Source organism: Homalodisca vitripennis, chromosome 1 (assembly GCF_021130785.1).
Source record: "Homalodisca vitripennis isolate AUS2020 chromosome 1, UT_GWSS_2.1, whole genome shotgun sequence".
Lineage (NCBI taxonomy): Eukaryota > Metazoa > Arthropoda > Insecta > Hemiptera > Cicadellidae > Homalodisca > Homalodisca vitripennis.
The window spans coordinates 109,084,797-109,112,563 of record NC_060207.1 but is presented as its reverse complement, the minus strand read 5'-3'; the positions used below and the strand labels follow the sequence as shown (position 1 = coordinate 109,112,563).

The window sequence follows — 27,767 nt, the reverse complement described above, 5'->3', positions numbered from 1 at the left end:
AATATTTTTTAATCAGGTTTTAAAAATCCATTGTGCAGTACCCCCATAAAACATACATAAGTACATTTTAGATTTTGAGCAAGGTTCTTAAGTAATGAATTGATTAAAATTATACCAATACTGAACAGTAATTTATAAAAAGTTGTGGCACAGTAAAGCTAGGAAAAGTGTGATGTCAGAGTGAGCATGTTGGCCAATGTTTGCTGCCTTCCCCTCATATTGCCCAGGTCTTATAACCAGCCCAGCTGCTTCTATATGCATGCAGGTCTGCAAACGTACGCCCTACACTGCTCTCGCACATTTGCATGAAATTGAAATTCTCCACCTTAACACTGTGTGTTCCAAGGTATTAATATGTGAAGTGATGCGAGGTACCTGCGATATCCCCGGTCTTTGTCATTCATATTGCATGACATAAGGTCCTGTTTCATCAGTTCAGTGAAAGTGACCTGTTTAAGAACCATATTTGAGTGTTTTATTACATTAATGGCCAACAATCAACAACAAAATGATCGTATACGCGTTTGTATTATTATATTTTGCCTTTTATAGTGCTGGATTTCTAATATCAGTTATTGATCACATGTCATCTAACTACTCCTTGGATAAGTGACCACCTTGAAGTCTCGACCTTGTAAGCAATCTGTACCTATCAATGTGGTTTGTCATATCAAGTTATAGCTACATAACTAAAATCTGTACACTCCTGAGATAGACTGTTCCTATATTTGGTTTCTCACTTAAGTCATTCTTAATCAGTGAATGAAACCATTCATCAGGAAAATCAAGTACTTAAATAAAGCATATAACTTTGATACACTTTAATAACAATTTGTATATTTTCCTTTTACCACTATATTATTCTTGTAAATTGGGCTCAAAGTTTATTATAGATCATCCCATTTGTAACATTTATAATTGCTTAAACTTTTTAGTGTTGCAATATGTATTGATAGTTTGAAGAGAACAAAGATGATTTAGTCATAAAACTGGCCATCTGACGTAGGCTACAGAAGCTATATTAGTGTACAAATACACATTTTATGTAAACCGCCTACAAAAAGACACTGGGTGATTTTAGTTCACATAGGGTGGGGGGTATAAATACCCCTCTCCCGCTATGATGCTGCCTTCTCCCAGTATCCCCACCACTGCTCAGCAGTCACCTGCTCAATCTATCCCCTGACCTGGCCACTGCTACTTCGCGGCTAAACCACACCAAGACGCACACTCCCTGGATACAACTATGGCTACATTAGTCTGCTCAATTAATATTTTACTCTTGGACTACGACACTTGCATAGGCCTACACACAAAATACAATATAGTTATGGATGGGAAATAGATAAGTAGCCAGCAATGTAAACAAAACAGCACGAGCAAGACACGATCCACACAGTTGATAAAACAGAGATGAGAAGATGCTTATAACACTCCCCACCACTGCAGGAGGCCCTCCTGTGTGCGACTGCACTCTTATTTGCTTCTGCGCAGATTTATTTGCAAGTGGTTTATCTATAATTTCCCACTTAAGGATCAAACTTGTTGATATTTTTTAAACAAAACAAACAAAAAAAGAAATTAAAGCCAATGCAGGTTTTCCTAAACAAAAATATATTAAATATTAATATTTAATTGTTGTGAACAACATTCTTGTTAATCTTTTCCAGAGATCCAGAAAACAGTACGCCACTGAAACAAATGCTACATATTACCTTCGTCTGTGATTTCTAGTACACTACTCTGAACTGCTCAGTACAGAAAATAAAAACAAAATGTACATATATAGGATAGTTAAGTATAAATAGTTCATTTAGAATATCAGGTGATAAAAACTGTTACACATTTGTAAATCAATTGAGTACATAATTATATACGCTTGTACAATCAATATACAGAGGTGCTTAAGACTCATGAAATGATTTAATATATTATGTACTCATAAGCCTACAAACATACAACTTTGTACAGTGACATAGTGCATAAAATTGAACTTTTTGATACAAAGCAGTAGTTAGCTCTTCACTACCTCAGAGGGATGGTCCGTAAGGAGTCTATGGAAAATCCTAAATGGAAGCAAAGGCCGATGTGTATACCACTTTAAAGGTCTTACTTAATTAGTAGAACATCATGGCACAAATTAGACCTCAAAAGGTTAATCCTAAACAAAATGGCGGTACTAAAAAGTTTTAATACTAATCTTATATGCAAGTTCAAAAATGACTTAATTTTATTGTAACCATATCAGATGAAGCTATAAAACTTCACACATGATTACTGTGCACAAACACCTACTTTAAGATATATCAATGTTCTGCTACTCTTCTATGAGAACGGTCAAAGAGGAGTCAGTAGAAAATGTTTAATGTGATGGTCGCATTGTTTGTTATTTTTATAAAGTTTAAGTCTAGGTTTACATTGATTGTCTAGGAGACCACAATACTGAGAGTGCGAGTGACAGCGACAGAGGTGCCACAGCGATTCTAATGGGGACGCTCCTAGAATACTAATATGGTGAGCTCAGCTAATGAGCCTACTCATTAGTGGGTAAAACTTTAACATTAGTTAGTACATGTTTCTTTGATCATGGTTAATTCTTTAAGACTATAACTTTACGACAGTAATCAACTGTTAAAATAACAATAACATTTTAATTATCTTATGTAGTCAACCTGATAAAATACACATTAGCGTAATTGTCTATGACTACTTGAATGATCATGGACGGTAATGGCCCACCTTTCTCTGCTCTAATTACTCAACAGTGGTAATTATCGGCAAAGATCACTAAATGAAACAATTATTAAGACCGGAAGTGGTACCACCATTAACAAGGATTGGAAGTGGAGAAGAGCTGCCAACGTAGGCCACAGTACGATTGATTGTTGTCTTATTGCGTCAGACGTCTCCCTCCCATTTCCATTAATCTTGTTGTTTTGCCTTCAGCCCGACAACGGAGTAGACAGCATGCTAGATTGTCATGTCCGCTGAAATCATCCAGTGATAAAAAAGGATTTGTTAAATATCATCATTTATTAAAAAAAAAATAATAAAACAAGGAATCATTTATTCCTCTTTGATTAAAATTAACTTGCATTTAAAAAGTTAATATCATTGTCAGGAAGCTTGAAGATCAATAATTGAAAAATTAAATCATTGTGTTTAAACAATCACTTGTTAAAATCTCAATTTAAACAGTTCAGAAGTACTCATAACTTACTTAATTTGCTCATGATTGCTGGGTAGAAATAAATAAAGTATTAAAGGTAGACAACAATCATTTTTACTAACAATACTAAAGTGTATTGACAATAGATATGTAATATATTTGAGGGCTACTATGTGCATGGGTCTGATTTGGCTTGTTAGCTCATTAGTGATTAATATATGTGATAGTTTATCTCCATTTCCTTCATCCTACCTATAGGTCATTATTTGGGAGAAAATTTTGATCATTCCTGCCTCCATCCCTAGTCACAAATTAGAAGTAATCCACAGTTGCTTAACATGACTTGTTTTTACAAAGTTTCTTCCAGCTCAATTGATGGTTTTTCACTACAGCAATATATTAAGCTAGGTTGTTTGTCATCAGCTCTGTTTGTGAGTGGTTAGCTTCATTAGAATGGCTTTTTTTAGTTGAAACTAGATTAAATTTTGAATAGTTTGGGATCAACTGTCTAAAACAATTATTTATAATACAGGTTCTTTTTCTTGGTTTCACCTTTAATAACATTTTCAAGCACATTTAAAGCCCGCTTAATATATCACATGAGACTGGTAATGTTTTGAACATCACCTTACAAAATTAATAAGTTATTGTTGATCGGATTTTAGTTGTTTGCTAACAAAACCACTAAATATACTTCACGTGGCAGGAATTTTAGTTGCAACGCAAATTTAATTTAACTAGTCACAGTGAGATACAATCTGCCCACTACCACATCTTGATGTGTACTGTCGTTCCATCCACCACCGAGTTAGTCGTTTTTACTTTCTGGACAACCCTTGAATATTATTATACAAATGACTTATAACCTAGAATATCTAGATGGGTTACCAGTACTATTTTGAGTCAATAATAAAAAATGTAACTATTTTCATTACATTATTTTAATTCAAAACAACCATAAAATAACTATTTGTAATTTTTCATAGAAAATGTATGTATAGTTGTTAAATTTACAAAGGACATTTTATTCAATGAATTGTTTGCATTATATAAAAATCGTCAAAATTAATCCAAACTAATATTAATTAAATGATTAAAATGCAACATTGTGTAAGTCTCACTCAACACATTACTGTTATTGCAGTAAAATAAATATCCATCAAACAAAATCTAGTAAATATTTTACAGTGCAATACTAAACAAAATTTAAGTAGTTACAATCAAACTATCCTATTTATAAACCCCTGTTAAACTTAGTACTTTTAGTGCTCCAAGGTTTTTAAAAATGACTTTTCAATAAGGCTTACTACTTTACAACAAAAACAAACAATGAGTGACTATCCAGTTCTCAGAATATTCTATTTAAAGCATAAATGAGCCCAGCTAGTTGATGAATCATACACTACAGTTTCTGAGAGGAGCACGGAACATGCCAACAGAAGACTAACATTCATTATTACATTTCACTGGTAGTAATATTCAATATTTATCATCATTAACTTTCATTTATCTTACATGAACCTATGTTATCACTAGTTATTTTTACAATATCTGTACTTTTTACTTAATTTCAAACATAGTGCTGTACATTGGATTTCAAATAAATTAATGTCCAGATTGTTGGTAATTTCTAGCAACAAAGTCCACAATTTCATTACTAATGTTAAGATATTCCTACAATTAACGTTTGCAGTTTATATACACCAGAGAGACAGTTTGCAAGATTAACACAACAATCAATTAACTGTAACTCTTGCCACAAGCTAAGTACAGATTGCTCAACAAATTAGTGATCAATATTAAACTTAGTTTCAGTAAATTATGTCCAAGTATGTTATTTCAGTATATGTCCAACACAGACACACTATAAGATAAGCCCAAGTTTTAATGATTCAATCACAAGGCGAGTGCTGTTCAACAAACTACTACTGTTCAATTTCACCAGGTGGTGCGGAATATACAAACTGTCATCAGGGGGTCTGAAGCAATCAGAACCACTGCAGTCAGTTCAGCATGGAGAGTGCGGCGTCAACACCCTGTCTTGTATTCAACCATCAGTAGGCTATATACAACATTTCACCCTTGTATCTTCTTCATTATGAAAGACTGAAACCCACTTTGATTTTATACCAGAAATATAAGTTTTTAATATTTGATAAGTATTAAGAGATATTGTAAGAGATGTTAACATTTTGTTTGAATTAATTTTACTTTTAAATACAATATTTTAAATCATTATAAAAATTATTTAAACCTTATATAAAAACAAAGAAATTGATTTTTGTAAAATGCACAAAAACAATTTATTGAAATACATTATTATTTCTTTTCTTTATTACGTCCAGAATGCATAAGCCTACACTTAATGCATTTCATGAAAAAAGTATATTATATTTATGAGCCTAAAAGGCTTTAATATAACAGATTCACCATGTGCAACCTAAACAAAACAAATGCATTCTAGTTGATTTATCAAGTGTAATATCCATGACATAATATGGTGGGTTCTTATGGATCATGCAAATAATATCATTATGTTACCAGGTCCACCATAAAAATACTTCATACAATCCTAATACAACATAGTGGGACAGTCAATTAATCCATTGTAAAGAAGAAACTGCACAAGCGTAATTAACAAGCTTATCAAATAGACCATAAATAACCTAACTCCATCATAATTGCACTCCCTTTAACAACTGACCTGAAGCCTGGAACCCAATTAGTTTCATCTCAATGCACGCTTTGCTTGGTGCTTGGAAACAAAGAGAACAAAAAAATAAAAAGGTACTATGTCTACTGATAACAAACCATACACAGGCAATACAAAACCTTATTTGTTTTATTCTTTTAATAGCACCCTTACTTCCTCAATTTTGAATTTAATATACTGGCCACTAAAGTTGTATGTTCATTCTAATGTAAAAGACCTAGCGGTAAAATGTTGTAGGCTTAATGTGTTATTAAAATTTTATGGTGACAGGCATGTCATTAAATGTTTTAAAAGAATATAATGGAAAACAAGTGGAAACTGCACAAAATTAAGGCTGAAATGGCAATTTCATGCAAATAGGCAATGTAGCTCACATGAATACAGAAACAGAGGAGGGAGACCTGGGTTATATTGGGGTGAGACAGCTAACACTGAAACAGGCCTCATTGTTTCTTGACTTTTAACATAATTACTTCTAGGTTTCATTACAATAAAACAATTAAGTGCATACTTTTAAAAAGCATAAGACATTTTACCACATACAGTTACAGTCACAAAAACTAGATTGAACATGCTGACATTTTAATTATAAGTCTGTTGCTTCGTTATAAATGATCACAAACCACCTCTTAAGAGGAAATGCTTTATTCCAAAAACTATTTTTCAGATATTTACAAATAAATACAATTGCTGTCAAAAACCACTCCATTCAAACACAAATTTAAATTATGTTCTATCCTTTATTTTATTTTAAGCAATACAGTTAAAATTTTATTTTTAAACAAATACACGTTTTATGAGAACAATGATTTTTCTATACCATGTGAAACCATAAATATTTAACAAAAACACTAGTGTTTGTGTGTTATTTATTATTATTGTTGTTATCTCCATCTGGCAAGAAGCAAGTTTTCTCCAATATAAGCATTACTAAAAGTTTGAGTTGTGATCCTTTCTTTAGTGTATATATAATACAATACATTAACAATCAACCTAAAGATTCCTCCTACTACATTTGGAGTAACAATGACTTTCAAATATTAAGTCTTACACTAATACAAGGGGTATTAGAAAAATAAGGTTCCCTATGCCGCCGAGACAGAATGTGATATGTTGGGAGAAATCTGGCAACACTGTCTTACTCATCAGCTGTCCCTCTCTCTATCCATAACACTCGCGCTTCGCTACGTCCAACAGTGCCGCCCTAGCTGCCTTCAAAGATGGAGCTCCCTATTGTTGTTACCGCCAGATGCGAAATTCGTGCTGTGATATGTTTTTTAAATGCAAAACAGATTTCACCTATTGAAATTCATCGTCAGTTAATATAAGTTTATGGGGAAAACTGCATATCTGTTCAACACGTTCGGAAATGGTGTAGAGAATTCAGTGAATGCCACATGAAAATTCACAATGAAAACCGAAGTGGACGGCCTTCAGTTTCAGATGGAGTTGTTAAAAAAGTTGAGACAATATTGCTTGAAGATAGGCCATCCCCCCTACAGCCCAGACCTAGCCCCAAATGATTATCACTTATTCCCAAGGAACACTTGGGTGGTCAACGCTTCAGTACCGATGATGAAGTCAAGGAAGAGGTTACTCGATTCCTCAAAGGATTGGAGGCAGAATTCAACAACATGAGGATAGAAAAGTTGGAGCATCGTCTACAAAAGTGTTTGGACAAAAACGGTGATTATGTGGAAAAATAGCATAACTTTTTTTTTAATGTAATTTTTTAAGTTTTAAATTAATGTATAACAACACTAAGTAGAAATATAGAGCTGTCTATTTTAAAAATCATGGGAACCTTATTTTTCTAATACCCCTTGTAATAACTTTCAAATAATAAGTCTTACACTAATAACCAATGTAAATAATGAATTTTTAAAACTATTTCATTAAACAGTTTGCAAAAATTTTCAAGACATATTATTAACCCCTTCACAGTTTTTGACGTAGTATTATGTTCATAGCGATTGCATAAAAGTATGGAACTGACGTAACATTATATATTGTTTCTGTTTTATTCTGTTGTCTGCTGATATTAAACAAGAAGCATTTATATAACAACCGCATGTCACGCAAGTACTTGTAATTTTTTCTACTAGATGTCAGCACTTCCTTGGTCCTCTGTTAAAGAGAGGAGAGGAGAGTGTTTGCACCTTGGTGAGCTGTTCACTGTAATAACACATTGCTGACAGCTGCCACACGTTGTTGCATGGTACCCGTACTGGGGCATGTTATAGCTTTATTTCCAGTGTTTATTGTACCATGGGAATATATAAAACACATAAACAGACAATTGGCTTAGTTTACGTGATGATAACATGAAAATGGATAGTGAAAATGACTTAGTGGTCAATATATATATATATATATATATATATATATATATATATATATATATATATAAAATAACAACAATTTAAAGATCCGTGAAATAATGTTTTTGCATAAAAACTGTATATCTAAACTCGTAAAAACCTGTCACCGTAATAAACCTCCAACAAAAAATTCAGCAAAACAATATAGCTTAAGGTACACAAAAAAAGCCGTTAAGGGGCTAATACTCTCACAAATATTAAAAATTACGTATTTGGTTGCCAATGGCAAAATTAATGACAATATGAAAAAGAAGTCTAATCCTTTTGATCCGTTTGATATAGTTTACAAAGTTTGAAAACCTGTTGATAGCATCAGGTAAAACAATACAAAAAATAAATATTCGGTAATTCTAAGCAATATATGGGTCAACCTCGATTTTTGTCATATTACAATATAATGTTCCAATAGTCAATTAGAAAAGGAAATGACTAGAATTTCTTGCCGGAAAGCAGTTATAGGGCAGGCAACTCATATTACAATATAATGTTCCAATAGTCAATTAGAAAAGGAAATGACTAGAATTTCTTGCTGGAAAGCAGTTATAGGGAGCAGGCAACCGCGAGAATTACCTATTAGTGATCAGGGGCACTGACGTGATCTGGGCTTCAAATTTGGAACTACTCGAGTTAATTTTTTTTCTAAAAGAGCAAGCAGCGCGAAGCGCTGCGCAGCGGGCAAGCATCGTGCGTGATCTTCGTCTATACTGAATTGATTCAGGCAAAAGGAATGACACAGATTCCTTTACCAGATTTTTACGGAGATTTTGTATTGGGCGGATTATATTGGTTTACTTTGCTTTCCAGCATGTAATTATGTGTTTAAAATTGTTTTTCATACATTACCTACATTATATTGTAATATGTAATAACAATTTATCAGAAATTTTTAATAAAAAAAGGATCACGCACGATGCCTGCCCGCTGCGCAGCGCATCGCGCTGCTTGCTCTTTTAGAAAAAAAAATTAACTCGAGTAGTTCCAAATTTGAAGCCCAGATCACGTGAGTGCCCCTGATCACTAATAGGTAACTATAAGCAATATATGACCGTCTGGCGATTGCCTGCTCCCTATAACTGCTTTCCGGCAAGAAATTCTAGTCATTTCCTTTTCTAATTGACTATTGGAACATTATATTGTAATATGAGAAAAATCGAGGTTGACCCATATATTGCTTAGAATTACCAAATATTCTGAAGAGTTTGCATATGTAAAACACTACAAAAAGCACACTATTGAGAGTTTTCCCAGTGTTTTAAATTAAAACAGACTTTGTTTCATTTACAACATTTGTCCTCTTCTTTTCATTTCAGAGTAAAAACTCTACAAACCCCTTTATTACTCTCCGCCTGCCTTGGGGAATACTGAAAGAAGTGGTAAATTTGACTGCTCCCCCTGGTTTTAATTATACTAGCTCATGTAATAAAAATCCTTAATTAACTCTAGCTTATGTCAACAAAACATCTTCTAACTAAAAATAGAAAATAAAACATAAAAATCCTAAAACACAATGAAAACAAGTAATATTAAATGTTTAAAAAAATCAGTGTGCACTTAGCAGAGGCCATTGTATTTAGATAAGCCTCTTTTTGAGAATTTCTATTTTTGATTTTACAAATAAAATATAAGAAATTTTAATTTAAAAACCAAAAATAGTGGTTTCAATAACGATTATCAATGTTTTAGTACTGAATTAGCCATATCAATGTGCAACTACTTTAAGGGCAAAAACCTTAACCCTTTTAATGCAAAGGATTGCTATGAGCAAAGGTCAGACCTAGTGTGCAAAGTTTAGGAGTTACTGACATTAGACTTAACATTTTCTATCTTAATTTTTTCAGTATTCTTTTTAATACACTCATGATCCAAATGTGTCAATATAGTTTTCCTCTGATCCAGTTGAGGGTTTTTAACTGTATTTTAGTAACACTTTGTTTGTACCTGTGCAGCCACAGCGTTCTACTGATTGTTCCAGCTGGTCACTCGTACAACAAATAATTTATTATTTATTATTATTATTTTGCATGTAAATGTGTTTATACATGAATTTAAATTATAATAAATGTAACATACACATCTTGTGTATTTTTGAGGACAATAAGAAAACAGAAACAAGACAAATATTGGAAACATTTATAAAATTGTCACATGCATATTAATAAACAAAACTTTAGGTTTTTTTCAAATAAAAAAATAAACTTCTTTGGGTAAAAGTAAGTACATAAAACATGATTTTTCCACTCTTGTGCCAGTCCATGTCAATTCAAATTTAATTCACGGTACCTCACTATTTTAGAATTTACTAAAATTTGGTACATTTAAAATGAGTAAGACGAAGAAAAATACCAAATTTTAAATATAATACTATAAATAAGGGGTCAATCCATATCAAGTGGTCAAAAAAAAAAGGTGGTTGCTTTATGATTTTTATTTTTTTTCATATTTTTACCATAGAAAATACATTCATTGGAAGTACAAAAACAACTTTTTTTTTCAGCTGATAATACAATAATAATTAGTTTATAGGTATAATAGATTGAAAAGTACTAAAATAAGTATTTCTAATAGTGTACTACAGCATAATATTATACATTTTCAATGTGTTTGTATTTGCTTTTCATAATTTTATTTTTTAAGAAATAACAACTTATATACCTACTATAGTATAATCTTTATAAACAACCTTAGTAAATTATAATAAAAAACTCTGTTTAGTGAAAGAAAAAAATCACTTTCTTAAATACTATATAAAACCTAATAATTTGATTTCAGTGTCAATCAATTAGCTATGTATCTAACAGGCTATTCAGTATTATCAAATATTCAATCATAAAACTATTTTTGTGAACTGAAATATTCAGTCACAAGTGAATGCTACTGTGCACAGGAAAAATGTCTGCGATGGTATAGGCGGGACTACAAAGAGGGAAGTCACTAAAAAGAGTCTGCAATCTACAGCTGACAATCAAATTTTGAATGCTGTGGACATGCTTAACTTATGTTCTAAAAACCTAAAAAGTATTCAATACTTTTATATAGAAAGTGAAGAAGTAACAAAAAATGAATCAGAACTACAAATTAGATTCAAAGAATGTCTACCAATTCCCAGAACACGATCCTTTCACAAATTTGTAACTATGGCAGACAAAAAAGTACAGTGCTTTAAAACATCGAAATGCTTGAAATTTATCAAGATCAGGGTTGCTACAGGAGTCCAATAATGAAATTCCCTGACTTTTCCCTGATTTCCAGACCAAATTTTTCATTTTTCCCTGACTTTTTTCGACGCAATCCCCAGGGTTTTTGGCAATTAATGGGTGGAAAAAAGCGGTGTTGAGGCTAACAGGGTGGCAAATATAAAAAAGCAAAAAATAAAGTGAACACAGTTTAATACGTACAAAAAGATCGACTTAAATGATCTTTTACAACACAGAAGTAAAATATGCGCTGCGTCGTCTGCAGGCTTGGACTCGGCGCGGCGGCAGTAAGTTTATTTGTGTAAAGGGATTTTATATTTTTCCTGACCAACTTCGAAATTCCCTGACTTGAGACCGGATTCCCTGACTTTTCCCTGATTTCCAGTCCTGTTTTTTTCCCCCTGACTTTTCCCTGACTTCCCTGATTTCCCTGACCTGTAGCATCCCTGAAGATGCTAACATCAAAGAATGTTCCATTCCATGTGGAGGAAGGGGATATCATTGCCTGTACATATGACGAACAGTGGTGGATTGGAAAGATAAAATGTGTAAACCTGGAACACAACGATTATTATGTTAATTTTTGTGAACCATCTGGAGCAAGAACTTCATTTAAATCAACCAAGAGAGATGAAGCATAGGTCTCCTTAAGAAACGTATTGAGGAAGCTCATACCATTAGAGTTAACCACAGCAACAGGGCATAACTACAATATTACGCAAGCATTGTGAGATGAAATTTCACAGCTCTTCTCAATGCTAATTAATCACACGAATGAAGGAAAATTTATTAACTTGTGCTACCACATTTATTTACAAATTTTAAAAGAATCCTTACTGAAAAACAAGTGCATATGCTGTTATGTCGCTAGCAATTTAAAACTTATTTTTGTACTTTTCAATGTTTTATAATAAGTTCATTGATTACCTTAAAAAAATATGTACTCCTAGTTCAGTGTTTTACAAAAAGTACATGATGTAAATGATTCAAAATAGCCTATTTCAATGTTAATTAATACTGTTATGAATTCACTGACTAAATATATTATGGATAGTAATAAGTTCATTATAAAACATTAAATAAGCATACGATACTTGCTCTTTTTAAGGGGAATTGGTATGGCCTAACCTTTTAATGCTAATTTATAAAACCTTTTCCTCAGGAACGTCTTGGCCTATCATTATAAAACTTGAGGACAGTATTATATGGGCTCTATACACAGTTAGAGCAGAAAAAATTTTAATATTTTTAAAAATATTTTATTTGATAAAACTATATAACATTTGATCTTTTTTAAAATGTCTTGCACTCAAAATGTGTGTACTAGTTTAAAGTACATCTGTAATGTTTTTCATCTTAATCTAATGAGTAGTTCCAGAGAAAAAAAGTTCACTCCTAGGTGGAGAGTATGTATGCCTAAAAAGACGGTTTTAAGGCGAGTCCCAATTATTTGGTTCACAGACTCATCTGGATTCTGCGATCTACCATGGAGACATTTTCTAAACAAATCACATGAACTCAGGTCTGTAAAAATAGGTTTTATCTTATTTATGATGACTGGGAGATGGAAATGTTTTGAGTGGTCATACGATTCATTTGAAGCCATGGCCTTTTGGTACTTACACCAAATATCGCTTCCTTTTAGTTAAAGCCCATGTTTAGGATCAGCGTTGCTTGACAATAAGTGATAGTATTCTGCCCATACTGCTTGCTGCATCTCTCTCAAATTACTTGTATTTATATGTATTGCTAGACCATAGTATATTTGAATAAATAATATAGCAGCTTCAGTCAGTCTATTCCGACCACCCTTATATTTTGCTGTACTGAATCCCCTTAACAGTTGTTCCGTATATAGATAAAAGCAACATATAGGTACCAACAATAAAAAAAAAATCCCACTAATATTATAAATGCGAAAGTTTGAATGTTTGGATATTTGGAGGTTTGTCCTCGAATCACGCTGAAACTGCTAAACGGATTGTGCTGAAATTTGGAACAGGTATAGCTTTTGGTCTGAATTAACATTTAGAGTGCTTTTTACCACCCATAACACATTCATTTCACCAAATAAAGTCGAATTCAAATTGAAAAATTAGGTTTTTTACATTCTAATGTTATGGTAAGAACCGAAACGTAATAACGTTTCATAATTCAAATTAAACTGGCACTAAACAGCTGATGACAGCTATAATTCGACAAACTTTCTGAAACATCTGCTTACATTGCTAATGAAAATAAAAAGATAATGGCGGGCGACTTACTATGCCAAAACACCGGGGGTGAATTTAAACAACCAGAACAGACCCATATTGACTGCAGCAAATTTTTAGTTGTACGATTCACTTTCGTCATTGGGATAAAAAGGCTAACTTTTATTGTTACTGAAGCCATCGAAGAACTTCAATAAATTATCATGGAATGTGGGAGGGAAATACTAATCTTATAAAAACTGTTTCACTTACAACTTCAGGATCCCAAACCTCTGTTCTTTAAACTTAAATCTAAATTTGATCAGAAGATTGGAATAACTTTGAGTGACTATCGATTATCTCTAGACTGTTTATTGTTATATCATAGAAAAAGAATACACAGATATATTGTCCAGTTTTTCAACAGAAAATTGTGAGCAAAACTGCAGGTAACTGCTAGTATGATATAAAATATAATTTAACAGTACCTTGAGGAAATATTACGTAATGAGTTGAAAATACTTTTTACATAACATTTTGATTTTTTAATGTTAACTTGTCTTGGTGGTTTTTTAAATGTGATCCTGCACTTAAATAAGTACTTAACACTATCATGTATTATGTCGGGCACACAAATGTTTAATTCTTTAGGTAAATTAACTTTTTAGGCATCACTTGGGGTACACGTGAAAACATTTAAAAAACATGTTGAATAATTTTTTTGCAAAATTGCAAAGCATACATACATTTCTCATCATACTTAGACATTGAACGTCAAAATAAGATTAGGGTTTTTATTCATGATTTATTAAAGATTTTCCAGCAAATAAAAATGTTCAGAATTAAGCAGTTGTCGTGAACTTGTTAATTTTTTACAATTATCCCAGCATTGTCATCACTAATATACTTAAAATTGTCAGTCAATCTATAACAGTATAAATCAACTTGTCCAAATAGGTTATTTTGAATACTCTATATCACGTACCTTAACCCTTTTAGTGCTAAGGGGTCTGCGCATTGCCATACCCAAGAGTGCTAAGCATTTTAGTGCATAAATGCAGAGTTTCAGTAAATTCCTTACTATTTCTTTATTTGAGGTCATATCTTGTTACTTTTTTTGTATTGAAGTTAAATAACCAATAAACAGAAATAAATACACAAAAAATACATATAAAAATATACATATTTGGATTGTTTATTTATTAAAATTGTAAATTGTGTTTATTATTAATTTAAATTGTACATTTTTTAAATATGTTTTTTTGTTTTCACTTTGGCAAACAAATTTAGTATGTAAAAAATTTTATATTATTTTCCTAATGCTACCATCGGAAAAAGTACCTAAAACCAAACAAATTCCATATATTTTATTTTTACACAACAAATAAGGAGTGTGGATGAAAAATAAAATATGTTATCCGCGCCAAATTTTGCCCTAGCCTACATGTAATGTTTGAAACGCTCAAGAGAAAAAGTAATACACTTACTATTATTAGCATAAATACTTTACTAACTTTATTATGATTTATAAAAAAATAAAATCAAGCACGTTTAATACTTATTTTTACCTAAATAATTGTTTTATTCAGTAATAAACTATAAAAAAAGGTGAAGTAATTTGGTGTTCTTATTAGACATAGTTTGTAACAGTAAAATATAATACACACGGAAAACACAAATGAAAAATGAAGCAATGCAATGATTTGGAATACTAATGAAGTAGTATTTCACAATTATAACACAATTTAATGGATAAAATAAGATAAAACAGAGTACACAAAGCAAAGCATCAGTTCTCTCGCAACGTAAACATCTGAACTGACCCTCTTTTTATTTCACGTCAAGTCGGCAATCAAATATACAAATAATATCGTTACTCTATGGCTTTTGGAGGAACTGTCATCGTTTGCAGCCAGTAAATTGAATAAACTGAACCAATATATATATAAAAATACACTGCGTCTACGATGTAGACGCTGTAGCACTAAAAGGGTTAAATTAGAAAAAAATGTAAATGTAAAATAACCATTTATTAAAGATATATATCAATTATAATGCCTCACTTTGAAAATCAAGCCACTTACAAAAATAAAGTATCAAGAATTTTTTTACAATGAACTCATTATTATGTGTTATTCATTTCTATTTTAGTTTGTGATTTACAATAATAGACTACTAGTACGCACGAAAAAATTTAGAAAATTGTAATTATTGAACTTTTGAGAAAAAATTCTACTATTACCTTTATATATATATTGACAAAACATTTTAATATTTTTTATCAAAACAGCTTATTCTGTTTAGAACATGATAAATATTGGAATGAAATATGTTGAAAATTAAAGATACAGCAATAGTTTTCCAAAATCTGTACTTTGCAATCTAATAGCACTTTTCATAGGAATTAATTAAAATGACGTGACACCGAAAGACTTAACGATCCAAAAATAATACAGTACAGTGAAAGCTGAAGAATAATGTAATAATAAAAAGATAGTATTACCTTAACATATTTTGCACGTGCACACTTTCATATACCCCACGAGACAGCCACAACTTATTCACATTTGACTGGTAACACACCATTTGGAAGGACCTGAACAGTGCGCTCAGCTCTTACATGTATAATTAATTTATGTAATGCCACTTCATGCTACCTCTAACTGGAATCAAGACATTTGAAAAAGTTCTTTATAACTCTGCTACATGTTAAAAAAACATCAGTAAAAACATTAGACCTTCAAGTACGTGTACTTGCTACCCCTCGTTGCACCAAACAGTAAATTCCATGCACACACTCATGGATATAAAACTAGACAACAATAATCAAATTAATGAATTTATTTTCATTTCAGTTTATGTGTGACCAATAAGACGTAGCCCATCATAAAGTGTCAAAATGACTCTAAATAATTTTAAATATTGGATAGAAATAAAATCATGATTTAACAACTCATCTGTAATTCAAGCAAAGCCGTAATAATTCCTGGCAGCGTCTACGAGCTCGATGTCAGCCCCTGGCTCCTGGCCCAATCCAACGGTTCCATGAAATTGTCCTGCTTATTATTAGAGTGCACCTGACACACTGCTTTGTTGTAAATGACTTGGAAGATTTTCTATTTGTTGGATAAATATGTTCTGATGAAACACACATCACTAGTGGAAAACATGGGACATAGTCAAAATTTTAAACATTAGAGATCCCTAGCATTAACAGTGTCTACAGCAGGCAAAATGCTTGAAATAATGCAAAAGATACTAATAAGGTGAGTAATTTATATCAAGGGTATTTCTATTGATGTTGAGTTTGTCGAAGATAAAGACAACAGAGATTGTCCTTATAATATTTATATTACGAAACTGTATAAGTATTTTATTAACTTGACAAGGAAAAAGTTTAAAACAATTTCTTTTCTTCTTTAAAAAATTGAACTGATGTATTTTAGGTGATAACACCTTTTTAACAATTCGATTGCTGTTGACATGTACTTCAACAGCTATCAAATTGTTGAAAAGACAACAGCCAAGTTATTGGCCCACATAATAAACCATGAACAAGTCGCTGATTGAGCACTGGTCAGACTAACCAGCACAACGTATTAACCAATGACAGACTAAAGAGGTTCTACTGCAACTATGATAATAATAAAATTGTCAGTTTCAAATTCTATACAAAACCTTTGGCTTGCTAGAGGTATGCCTCCAGGCTCCTATGTGGGGTGTTAACGAATTCAGAGATAAGAGGGATTTGGTGATTGGTTAATTTCGGACATGACGTTTCCAAATTTCATGTTCATACATGTTTCCTTTCTCAAGAATATCACAGGTCGTAAAGCTTCGCTAACGCTCAGCGTAATGATGTGGGATATATATATATATATATATATATAGGGTTTTGTAGAAAAATTAAGTAATGCATTACCAAAATAGGCAAGAATGATTTGGTGATAACTAAAATCCGAGATTAGGTTTGCCAGGAAGTAAAAAGAAGATGATAGTTTGTTTAATTTTAACAAAACTTTTGACTTTTAGGGTGTTTTGTGGCTTAACCGTAGGAGTTATGACAAAAAGTGACTTGACCTTTCATGCCGGAAATTTAATTTAGTCTTTGTTTCTGCACTTGATTTAAGCTATGACTTCTGGTTTAGCTGGAACAGAGCCTGGGAGAAAAGACTGCATGGGTCACCTTATATGAATATTTAGAGTAAATAAAACTAAAAACTAACCAGCTTTCAGGTATTTTCTTACAACTGTACCTAATTTTAAATTTATAGCATTCCAGTAAGAGGGTTAGACAAGCTGTTTTTATTACCTGAAGTGTAATTAATCCAAAACAAAATTCATACTATTAGGAGAAAATTAAATGAAAGATATTTCATTTTCCAAGAACCAGTGAAATTAAGAAGTGATAAAGGACAAACATAACTAATTTATTCCACCAAATCAACACACCTATTTAAAAAAATCTTCGAAGGAGAAGTAAAATCTGAAACCTTCTTATATAAAAAATTAACCTCTAGCCTTCTACCAAGACAAAACTTTATATATATACAATTCGTTTAGTAAAATTTAATTTGCTTTTATTTAGAGGCCTGAAAGAACATGATAAATATTTCTCAGAAATTATAGTCAATATTATACAATTTAAGATTTCTTTATTCAATTAAAAGATGTTAACATTAACAGGACGTACAATTTTATCCCTACATTCGCTACTTGGGTCTGATCTTGGATGCTTGCCTTCATTCTATGACACTAAGTTATCAATATTAATATTTTTGGTCTAATTTGTAGCAATGTGAAAAAGACAACTCTATACTCCTTACGCAATTTACATCATAAAAGATTTTATTTTATATTTTGAATAAAGAATATCCTTTTCAAATATAAAAAATTAATGCATGTTAAGGTGTTAAGATTGTTTTACAATATAACTTCTAAGCATCTTAATCCATATTATAAATGTGAACGTGCCTTTGTTTGTTTGGCACTGAAATTTACATGGAGATTCTTGCGGTTCCTAGGATGAATATAGACCTATTCTTATTTCGAAAATCCCTCCTGACTTCGCCCCACTGGTCTTTAAAGTAATGAAAAATCCCATCTTGGTCCCTAAAGTTGCGTGATTCCTCATTTGATTTGATTAAATGAGTCTGTCAAAATCAAATGTAATCAACCTTCTGTATAACCTTGTTTATTATTTTCAATTTGTTTACATTTATAGTGAGTACATTTTCTAATAATTTATAACACTGATTTAGATTACAGTCATTAAGTAAGAACTAATATAGGCATATCCTAGAATATTTTCTAATATATAAGAAGGTCAGAATTTGACTCCAACACTTCCTATGAAGCAGTTGACAAAATGAAATTTTGCTGAATGATTCTTCCAGCTCTAAATGTTCAAAAATATTTAAAAACTTTTACTATGATTTAAAAAACTTATATAAAACCCTTCTAGTTCTCTTTTGACAGAAGTAGGCTTCTCTGATCTGAGTTATATATTTTCTTGATCGAGAAACAAAACTAAATCAACTATGGAACAAAACGTATAAAGAACGAAAAAAAAAATTACAGTTGTCATAATTTTAAGCTTTTTGATGTAGGTATTTTATTGGTCGTGACAACAAATAAAAACTCAAAATTGGTGTCGGAAATATAATTCACTTGAACCAGCAATAGTCATAAACGTTCAAAGCAGCGGGTAACTGCTTGTAGTTCAGATATAAGACAATGTTCAGTCTAACTTTACTGTACATTTAAAGACTGATATGAAACCTATCTGTTGACAAAAATTGGCTTCTTAGAACTGTGTATGTATATATATATATATATATATATATATATATATATATATATATATATATATATATATATATATATATATATTTTTTTAGAGAGAGGTAAAATCAGCTTTGGAACAAAAAATACTGACATGGAAGTAAATTAAAATTACCATAAATAAACACGTGTTAACATATTTTCTTGATCAAATTCAACATTGGCATCGAAAATCCAGTAGGCTTATATGATTTATTGGTTACAAACAAATCAATTGTCTTTTCCATAAAACAATTGCCCTAAATAAACTGTCAAATTCAGATGGTGCATTACATTGTGAGTCATTTTTCGATATTCTTTCTGGATTGTATATCATATAAAATGTATTAGACTTCAGGTTCATAATACTATGAAAGATCAAGTTAGCTTCTTCCTTTTTTCCAAGGTAGGCCTAGTCTGAATTACATGTTTCCAGAAAGTTAAAACTGCATGTGTATCTGAATATATTTTGGCTATATATACGGGAAAAGAGGAAATGCACTTGTAATCTAACAGATGATGTATGTAAATGAGCATTAGGAAACTCTTCTTTACATTAATAGATTGAAACTTTATAAAACCCCTTACTTTTTAAGCGAAATATTTAGAGGTTTTAAACAGGCATTCATAATGACACTGCTTTAAATCCCAAATTGGGTGATATAGAGTCAACTTTTAACAAAGACTTACAGACATTTAAAAATAATATATCAGGACTGGATATAAAACCAAATAAAAAACATCTCAAAATTTTCAATTTGATTTTATAAAATTATGCAAATTTTTAATTATAAACTCACAACAAATTGAAAAATACAACCACTTATATAAAACATTGATTTTTAAGGATAGCATAACTCGCTATAATGCAACAGAAACAATTTTCATCTCAATGCATATAAGAATGTCACAGGCTAAAAAGAACAATTCCACCAATATAAAAATGTTACCTGCTGATCTAACATGTATTTTACTACCATACTAAACTTGCCAAATAGGACAGGCCTACTTAACTTAGCATGAAAAATTGTCCAACGCAAATACAAATTCTTTCAAGCCATTCGCTGTATGATAGTAGCTTATTAATATTTAAAAATAGATAATTTACTTTATAGAAATGTTCTTTAATGATACAAAATCACTAAGTCTAAAAATTGTAGTATTTGAGTCATAGGTAACCCCACTAACAAACTTGTATAATACTGACAGAAACATTTAGGAACAGAGTTTGCATGTGAATGACTGTCATTATCACTGTGTGATAAGTGAAAGGAGGATTCACCACTTGCAGAATACAGTATCATCAATAGTTAACGAAGGGTTAATCTACAAGACACCCACCTCCACCAATGTTGCATTTAATGTTGATCTCGAACACTTGTGGTCCAAGTGTTGTTTCTCAGAGGCTTTCTTCTGCCCGTGCCTGTTATAGTGAAAATTTATTTAAGTCAATTTGAAAACTGTTTTAATGATTTTTATGGGTGTTTTTTTATAAATTAACATTTTATTAGACAGAGAATGAAATAGAATAAAAATTTAATTTAATAATTAGAGAACAAAAGTTGTGCAAGATAAGATTCTGATATTGATGAATATTTAAGAAGTAAAGGAATCTCCACATACAAACTTGATTTTTATTTATTATTTCGTATTTTGTTACTTTATTAACTCTCCCAGTATTAGTTGTTGCGATCACTGCAGGTAGACCACTATTTACAATGTCATAATCATATAATGTATTGTATATAGTTCTACACAGCTGATTAAAAGCTTTATACCACAAACTATCTCTAGATTTATGTGACTTGTAAACATCAGCGACCAGTCAGTGACAGCTGTTCATTGCTTCACAAGTTGTTCACATTTTATTGTGTAGAGTTTCTAAATTCGCATTGAATTATGTACAAAAGAGATATTTTGGACAGGTGAATACAGGTACCTATATTTTTGTAGATAGGGCAAAACCTTTAGAAATTAAAAGTTGCAACAATTTTTAGATTTTCATAAAGCTTACAGTAGTAAACAGAATACAAGGTAGGCAAATAGAACATTTTTTATTTTAATCCCCATTTATTTGGGACAGTAAAAAAAATTATATATTTTGTCACAAATAAATGGGGATTATAATAAAAATATTCTATTTGCCTACCTTGTATTCTGTTAAACTGCTATAAGCTAAATGCACAATGAATTTGTATATTTTAGAATCATACATTAATTTTTAGTTCCTAGATTTTGTTGAGGTAATTTAAACATTTGAAATGAAAAAAAAATTGTTATACTTCCAAGAAGCTCACAATGCACAAAATACAGACATATGGTTTGATTAATAAATGTGTTAAGTTAGCTGTATAATTGAAACAAAACTCTTACAAATCCTCAAAAAACCAACACTATCATGACAAGTGGTGATAAAGTGAACACAAGGGTGTTTTTAATGATTATATTAAATAAGTATTACTACATAAACCATAGTGTAATAGACTATTATGGGTCATTTTGTTCAAAATCAGCCTTAGTACAACTTTTAAAATACAAGTTATTTGTTTTAAAACATTAATTTCACAAATAAAAAGTTACAAATACATTATTCTTTCTTGAATTAAAAATATGTCATCAGAAAAATGTATGCATACGTGTGTCAATGTCTTCAAAACATAATTCTGTAATGATGTACTCATAGTATGAGAGGTTATTTTATATTTTCGACTGAATATCTTGTCTAGTTTATTAACTACTCATCATTGTATAGTTTGAAAGAGGAATAAAAGCTAATGTCTCTCACAGGCTCATATAATTAAATTTTTTCTAAAGGATTGCAGCTTGACCATCTGTAATACAAACAAATTATAATACAGTTTACAAGTTTACTGTGACAGTGGCCTAACAAAATTTAGTCAACGAAACCCATTGGCAAAAGTGAGGATTTGAACCTGGCATTCAGCATCCATTGATAAGCCTATACAGAGCTAAACAAATCCTTTTAAATCTTCATTTCACGTTACAAATACATTAAAAATGGGCCATTCCATCAAAATGACCCTAGGCCAAATTTAAAAAAATTTAGTTTATAATATGAATCTCACAACGGTAAAGTTAGAGTACATTTCTTTGTTAAGGTGTTTAAATTTCTTTCAAGAATCATTTTGTTGCAATTTATGAAAGTTATATCCATTTCCAAAAAAGCATTTTGGTTAGTTTATAAGTAACTTTGAATCATTGTGTAGTTTGGAAGAGAAAAAGCATTCTATTTCAATGGCTCTAACTCTTTGCATAATTCCCCAAGTGGTAATTTTACTCTTGCAGCTTCTAACACAAGTAAAATAAATTTTAAAAGGTTTTGACTCTGACATAACAAAATGTTTTATAAATAAACCCAATGGTATTAATAGTGAGAACCAGTGAGGATCTGAACACACCATTTAGCATTATCGTGTTATTTTAGGGCTTAATACACTAATTCCTTTTACTCTTAATTAAACGTTAAGGGTGTTATAGATCATATGGTGGACAAAGTTTGATTGGTAACACCAGTTACATAACTTCCAGAATGTGAAATGTTCATAATCTTATCACTGCTACATATTTTTATTTTTTAACAGTAAAGTCTGTTGAACCTACTTCTTTTCTCTTTTATATTAATCAGTCAAGCAATCCTTATGTATGTGTAAGAGTAAATTAAAAATTTCCTGATTTACCTACTATTAATTATCCTTTGGATGGCCAAGAGGCTGATACTACCTAAATCGCTTAAATGCTTATTTTTATACTTTTGCAATGCTGTGTTTTGTTCCTTACTACCCTTAGTTTTTATGTAAAGTAAATGTTTTTTCTTGTTCTGTAGATTTTTACATTAGTAATCAATCAGAGTAAATTAAAAGTGTATTACATAAACCTATTTGATAATAAATAATAATGCTTAAAAATGTAATTAAAAAAACAACAGATAACAATTAATTATCTGTGTATTCTAGGCCACAGGAGATTGACTGCTACATATGTTTCACAAAGAAAGGGAATGTAAAATTCCATGTTAACTAAAAACGATACAATACCAGAATATCATTAATAAAAACTTGATAAGAGTGAAAACTACACTTAATGTTTTAGGTAAAACATTTTCTCCACTTATAAACAGTAAACCCATTGCTCTAGAAGCTTACTATCAAACACATAAACACATCCCAACTGGAATGCAAATATTCGCTAATAGCGATGATAAAATACACAGTAAAACGTCTTTATTATAAAATGTACTTCCACAGTAAAATTTAACCAATCATGAAACAGAAAAAAATATAACAAGATGCACAAATAAGATATTGGTATACAAGACCAAGAGCACAGAGGAAAAAATAACAAACTACATAGAGAAAAAGTACTAAAAAAACTTTTATCCACATACGCAGATCGTAGTCCTACTCTGACCTCTACAATTCCTTGCACTTTCTCCCATGAATATTGGTATACCAATTATCCCCTCCACCAATGCCTACCCCTCCCTAGCTTGTTATAATAACCCCCATCCAGAAACTTAGATTATCTTCGGTCCCCAAATGATGGACTAGGCCTATTCGAGGTATAAACTAAATTTCTATTATGTCATCAAATATTATTCAATATATATATATATATATATATATGGATTGCAACCGCCTACAAATTATTTAGAGAAATTAAAACATTTTGAAGAATATATACAGTGGTTTTAGATCTTTACAGCTATTGTGGCAAATATAAACATTACCCAATAACTTTTCCTAAATGGCAGATAATCGAAGTTTACAGTTTAGCCTGAACTTTGAGTCTGATGAATCAAATGTTGCGTCTCGGAGTTAACTTAAAAAAATTAATAAGTTTGTGAGATTTTATGTCTTTAGTGAGTTTTATGTCTTCAATAAAATCTGGATCAAGTGGATATTTTTTTTTTTTTTTTGCTTTAGTTTTATTGAAAAAGTTCTAAAATACAAGAAATTTGATAAAATTATTAGCAAAATGGATATAAAGAGGTCATCCTAACAGAGGAAACTGTTCAAAGATATTTTAACCCTAGAACTGGCATATATGTTAGTCTGAACTGGCACAGCTTTGTTTCCTTTGCACAGATTTAAACCAAAAATTAACTGCAAAATCAATTAAGTTACTATTCAAAATATCAAATGTTATATATTATTTTAATCAGAATAAAATAGTCTAATATAAAAGAAGTACAAGTTGCGTTTAGCCTACCTTACATTCATGAATGTATTATGTTCCGAAGTTAAAACTTTTATTTCTAAAAACAGGTTTTTATATTCTGCAGCCCATAAATCACTAAACGTCATTAACTTAAAAAGCCAAAATATACTAAATATCCAGGTTATTATGCTAATTAAGGAAATGTCTACTTATTTTTCAGAACAAAAACATAGTAAAACTAAAAAACAGCAGATCTAGCTGACTCAAACAGTAACAGCTGTCAAAATTGCACAGCATGTCCGACATCTTTGGCCAGGGTAATATAAAAAAAGGGTTATATGCACAAAATGAGTAGTTTTAAAAGAAAGACGGAATCTGGCGATTACAATACTCTACCTTTTATTACAATTTAACTTAAATGAAGACAGCTCGAAAGATAACATAATTATCAAATGATGACTGTAATTTACGATTTTGTCAGTTCACGGCAGGAAAAAATGCATAGAAAATTACGACTTTCAGTTCCAGGGTTAAGAAGGAAAAAGACAAAAGATTAAATAGGCTATGTAGGCTAGTTGCTAAGCTACAAAGATTTGAAAGATGACAAAAATTGGTCTAACCACATAGAGAAAAGGAGAATTTACTTGATAACCGGTTTGTAAATTGAATCTCTGATTGAGACTTACAAGTCAATCAAGAAATTTGCTGCTAGAGTAGTGAAGGTAAAAAAACTGTACTATCAAAAAGGCACAGTAATAGATGTTTTACAGTAACACAATAGTCTGTGAGACATTTACAAGACAAAAACTTTAAAACAATAATGTAACTTAGCACCTGAAGTGTTAAAACAAAAATCTGCTGCTGCCTTATCACCTACACCTACAAATAGGTTTGGTTAAAATATAAATTGGAAATTTTACTATAGGATTATAATAAATTATTTAAAATAAAAACTCAGGAAATTGGCCTATAACAACAACATAAGTTACAATATTTATACACAATACATATAACAAGTAGGCCTACATAATAATTATAAAATTGTTACAAAAGTTAATGTTATAAAATAATCAAACCATTGTTTGCCCTTAACAATGCAAGTGTTTTTATTTAAATTACACTTCTAGTAAAACTTAGAATCATACACAATTAAGCTAGCATAAATCTTATTTTATTACATTACGGTATTGCAGAAACGTGTATTACTTAATTATTTGGAGATGTTTAGATTTAAATCAATGTTTATTGTCTACTAAAAAGTTATGGTAAGATTTTGTACTTTATGATTAGGCTACAAATAATGCTTAAGAGATCTAGGCCTAATTTAATTTTGTAGATTACATGAAATTTATATAAACTATTTCAAACCTAATCAGCCTACTAAGGTATTATACTTAAATGTCAGTTTAAATGCAAGAATATTCTGAAATTCAACACCTAAAGGTAGTGTACAATTCTATATTTTGGAGAAAAGGTAGCTTATCTGATAAGGTATGAAACTACATTAATAGGCTATGCCTAGTATATAGACCTTATATTTTAGTATATCTAAGTACAACTGGTAAAATAATATGATTATAATTAGGCTATTAATTGGTTCATAGAATTTTGGACATTTCATACAGTAGCCTTTAGAATCAGTTACAGAATCCTAGATATACTTCTTGTAATTTGTTCTAGGTACTTTAATTAGACCATTTGCATAAAATCTAATTCCGCCACTTCAGTAAGAAAATGTGCTAGCCTATACACTGAAAAGTCTTGGTGCACCATCAAATCAACATTAGGCTATTTGTTAATTTAACAAATACAGCTTTTTAGTAGTATAAATATAACTCTTTAACATTGGAATGGTCCTAGTATTATTATTCAATAGGCTAAACATTATATATTTAACAGTACACAAAAATCAACTACAGTAGGTAAGTGTAATCTGAGTGAATTTGTAGCCTACTGTGTGTCATCAATTTGATTTTTACAAGTGTCACGCAGTGTTAATATTCAACATAGAATGATGACTATGTAAGTTAGGTCTATACAATTCTACCTGATCTGCGAGTCAAAATCATAGGTTAAGGATGTTTGCAAGTTAAAAATTATATTTCAGACAAGTTGGATACTTAAGTTAGACCAGTATATAAGCTAGGCCTATTTGACTAAGAACTCAAGAGCAACTAACTTTGTAAGGCTTAAAATTACAAGTTTATTTACTAACTAGACTGGAAACCACTGGACTACCACAATTAAATGCTAATTATGATTACCTATGTCTAAATATTCTCAACTCATCACAAATTTAATCTTTATATCACCTATTTAGGTAAGTCGATCTGAAGTTAATCTGTCCTATTGTTTTAAAACACATTGTTGAAGTTGCAACAAAGATAACCTTGATTTGTCAAAACTAAGATTTCACTTGAAAACCACGTTGTTTAGTGTGTACATAATTGCAACGAATATGTAATGTCAATAACACCAGTAATAATCTGAAATAACGCAATATTAAATTTATTAGCAGATTAGCCAGCACTATTATTATGTTTAGTGAAAACGTAAAAGCCGGTTAGTCTTACCTTGATCTACAAGCCGCATAGCATTCGGCCACTGCGCCGGATCCAAAGCCATTTTTTCTTTAAGAAGTTCCCGCACATATTCGCCCGCTTTAACGCTGTCGGCCTGATTTGTTTCCATATCGCCCGATTCACTCTTCATTTGAATATCTTCCGACTTAATTTGCTCACCGTTATTTTCTAAACCAGACTGATTACCGTTGGACGCAAGCCTAGACGCCATTTGCAGAAGAGAGAGAGAATGCCGGACGCTTGCTTCTCGAACTCGCAATGAACTCTGGGACAAACACTTCCGTTATTTGTCGCAGGAGAGCGTTGTATGATTCTGCGCATGACCGTACTTATAATAGTCGATACAAAAGTTTTGATTTGTACCCCTAGGTAGGGGAACACTAAATAAAATGTTTTAATTAAGAACGTAACACATTAGTTATTTATTTCAGTATTTGATATTTTTGGTACTAGCAATTATTACATTTGTCTTTTTATTATAATCACTACTCTTAATTTTCTGCTTAAATTTCTATTCAACATACTGAACCCTGCA

The 27,767-nt window shown here is 31.1% G+C and overlaps 1 protein-coding gene across 2 annotated transcripts in view; it reads right to left on the bottom strand.

Moving 5' to 3' along the window:
- LOC124369054 (KH domain-containing, RNA-binding, signal transduction-associated protein 2-like) overlaps positions 1-27,497 on the bottom strand; it is a 245,546-nt gene extending 218,049 nt beyond the window's left edge. Inside the window, exon 1 of one of the 2 annotated variants that reach the window (XM_046826764.1) lies at positions 27,224-27,497. In XM_046826764.1, the coding sequence (XP_046682720.1) occupies positions 27,224-27,443 (220 nt within the window). In that variant the 5' untranslated portion in view covers positions 27,444-27,497. The remainder of the gene's footprint in view (positions 1-27,223) is intronic. The other variant, XM_046826758.1, reaches the window with a different exon arrangement.
- Positions 27,498-27,767: the final 270 nt, after the last annotated feature.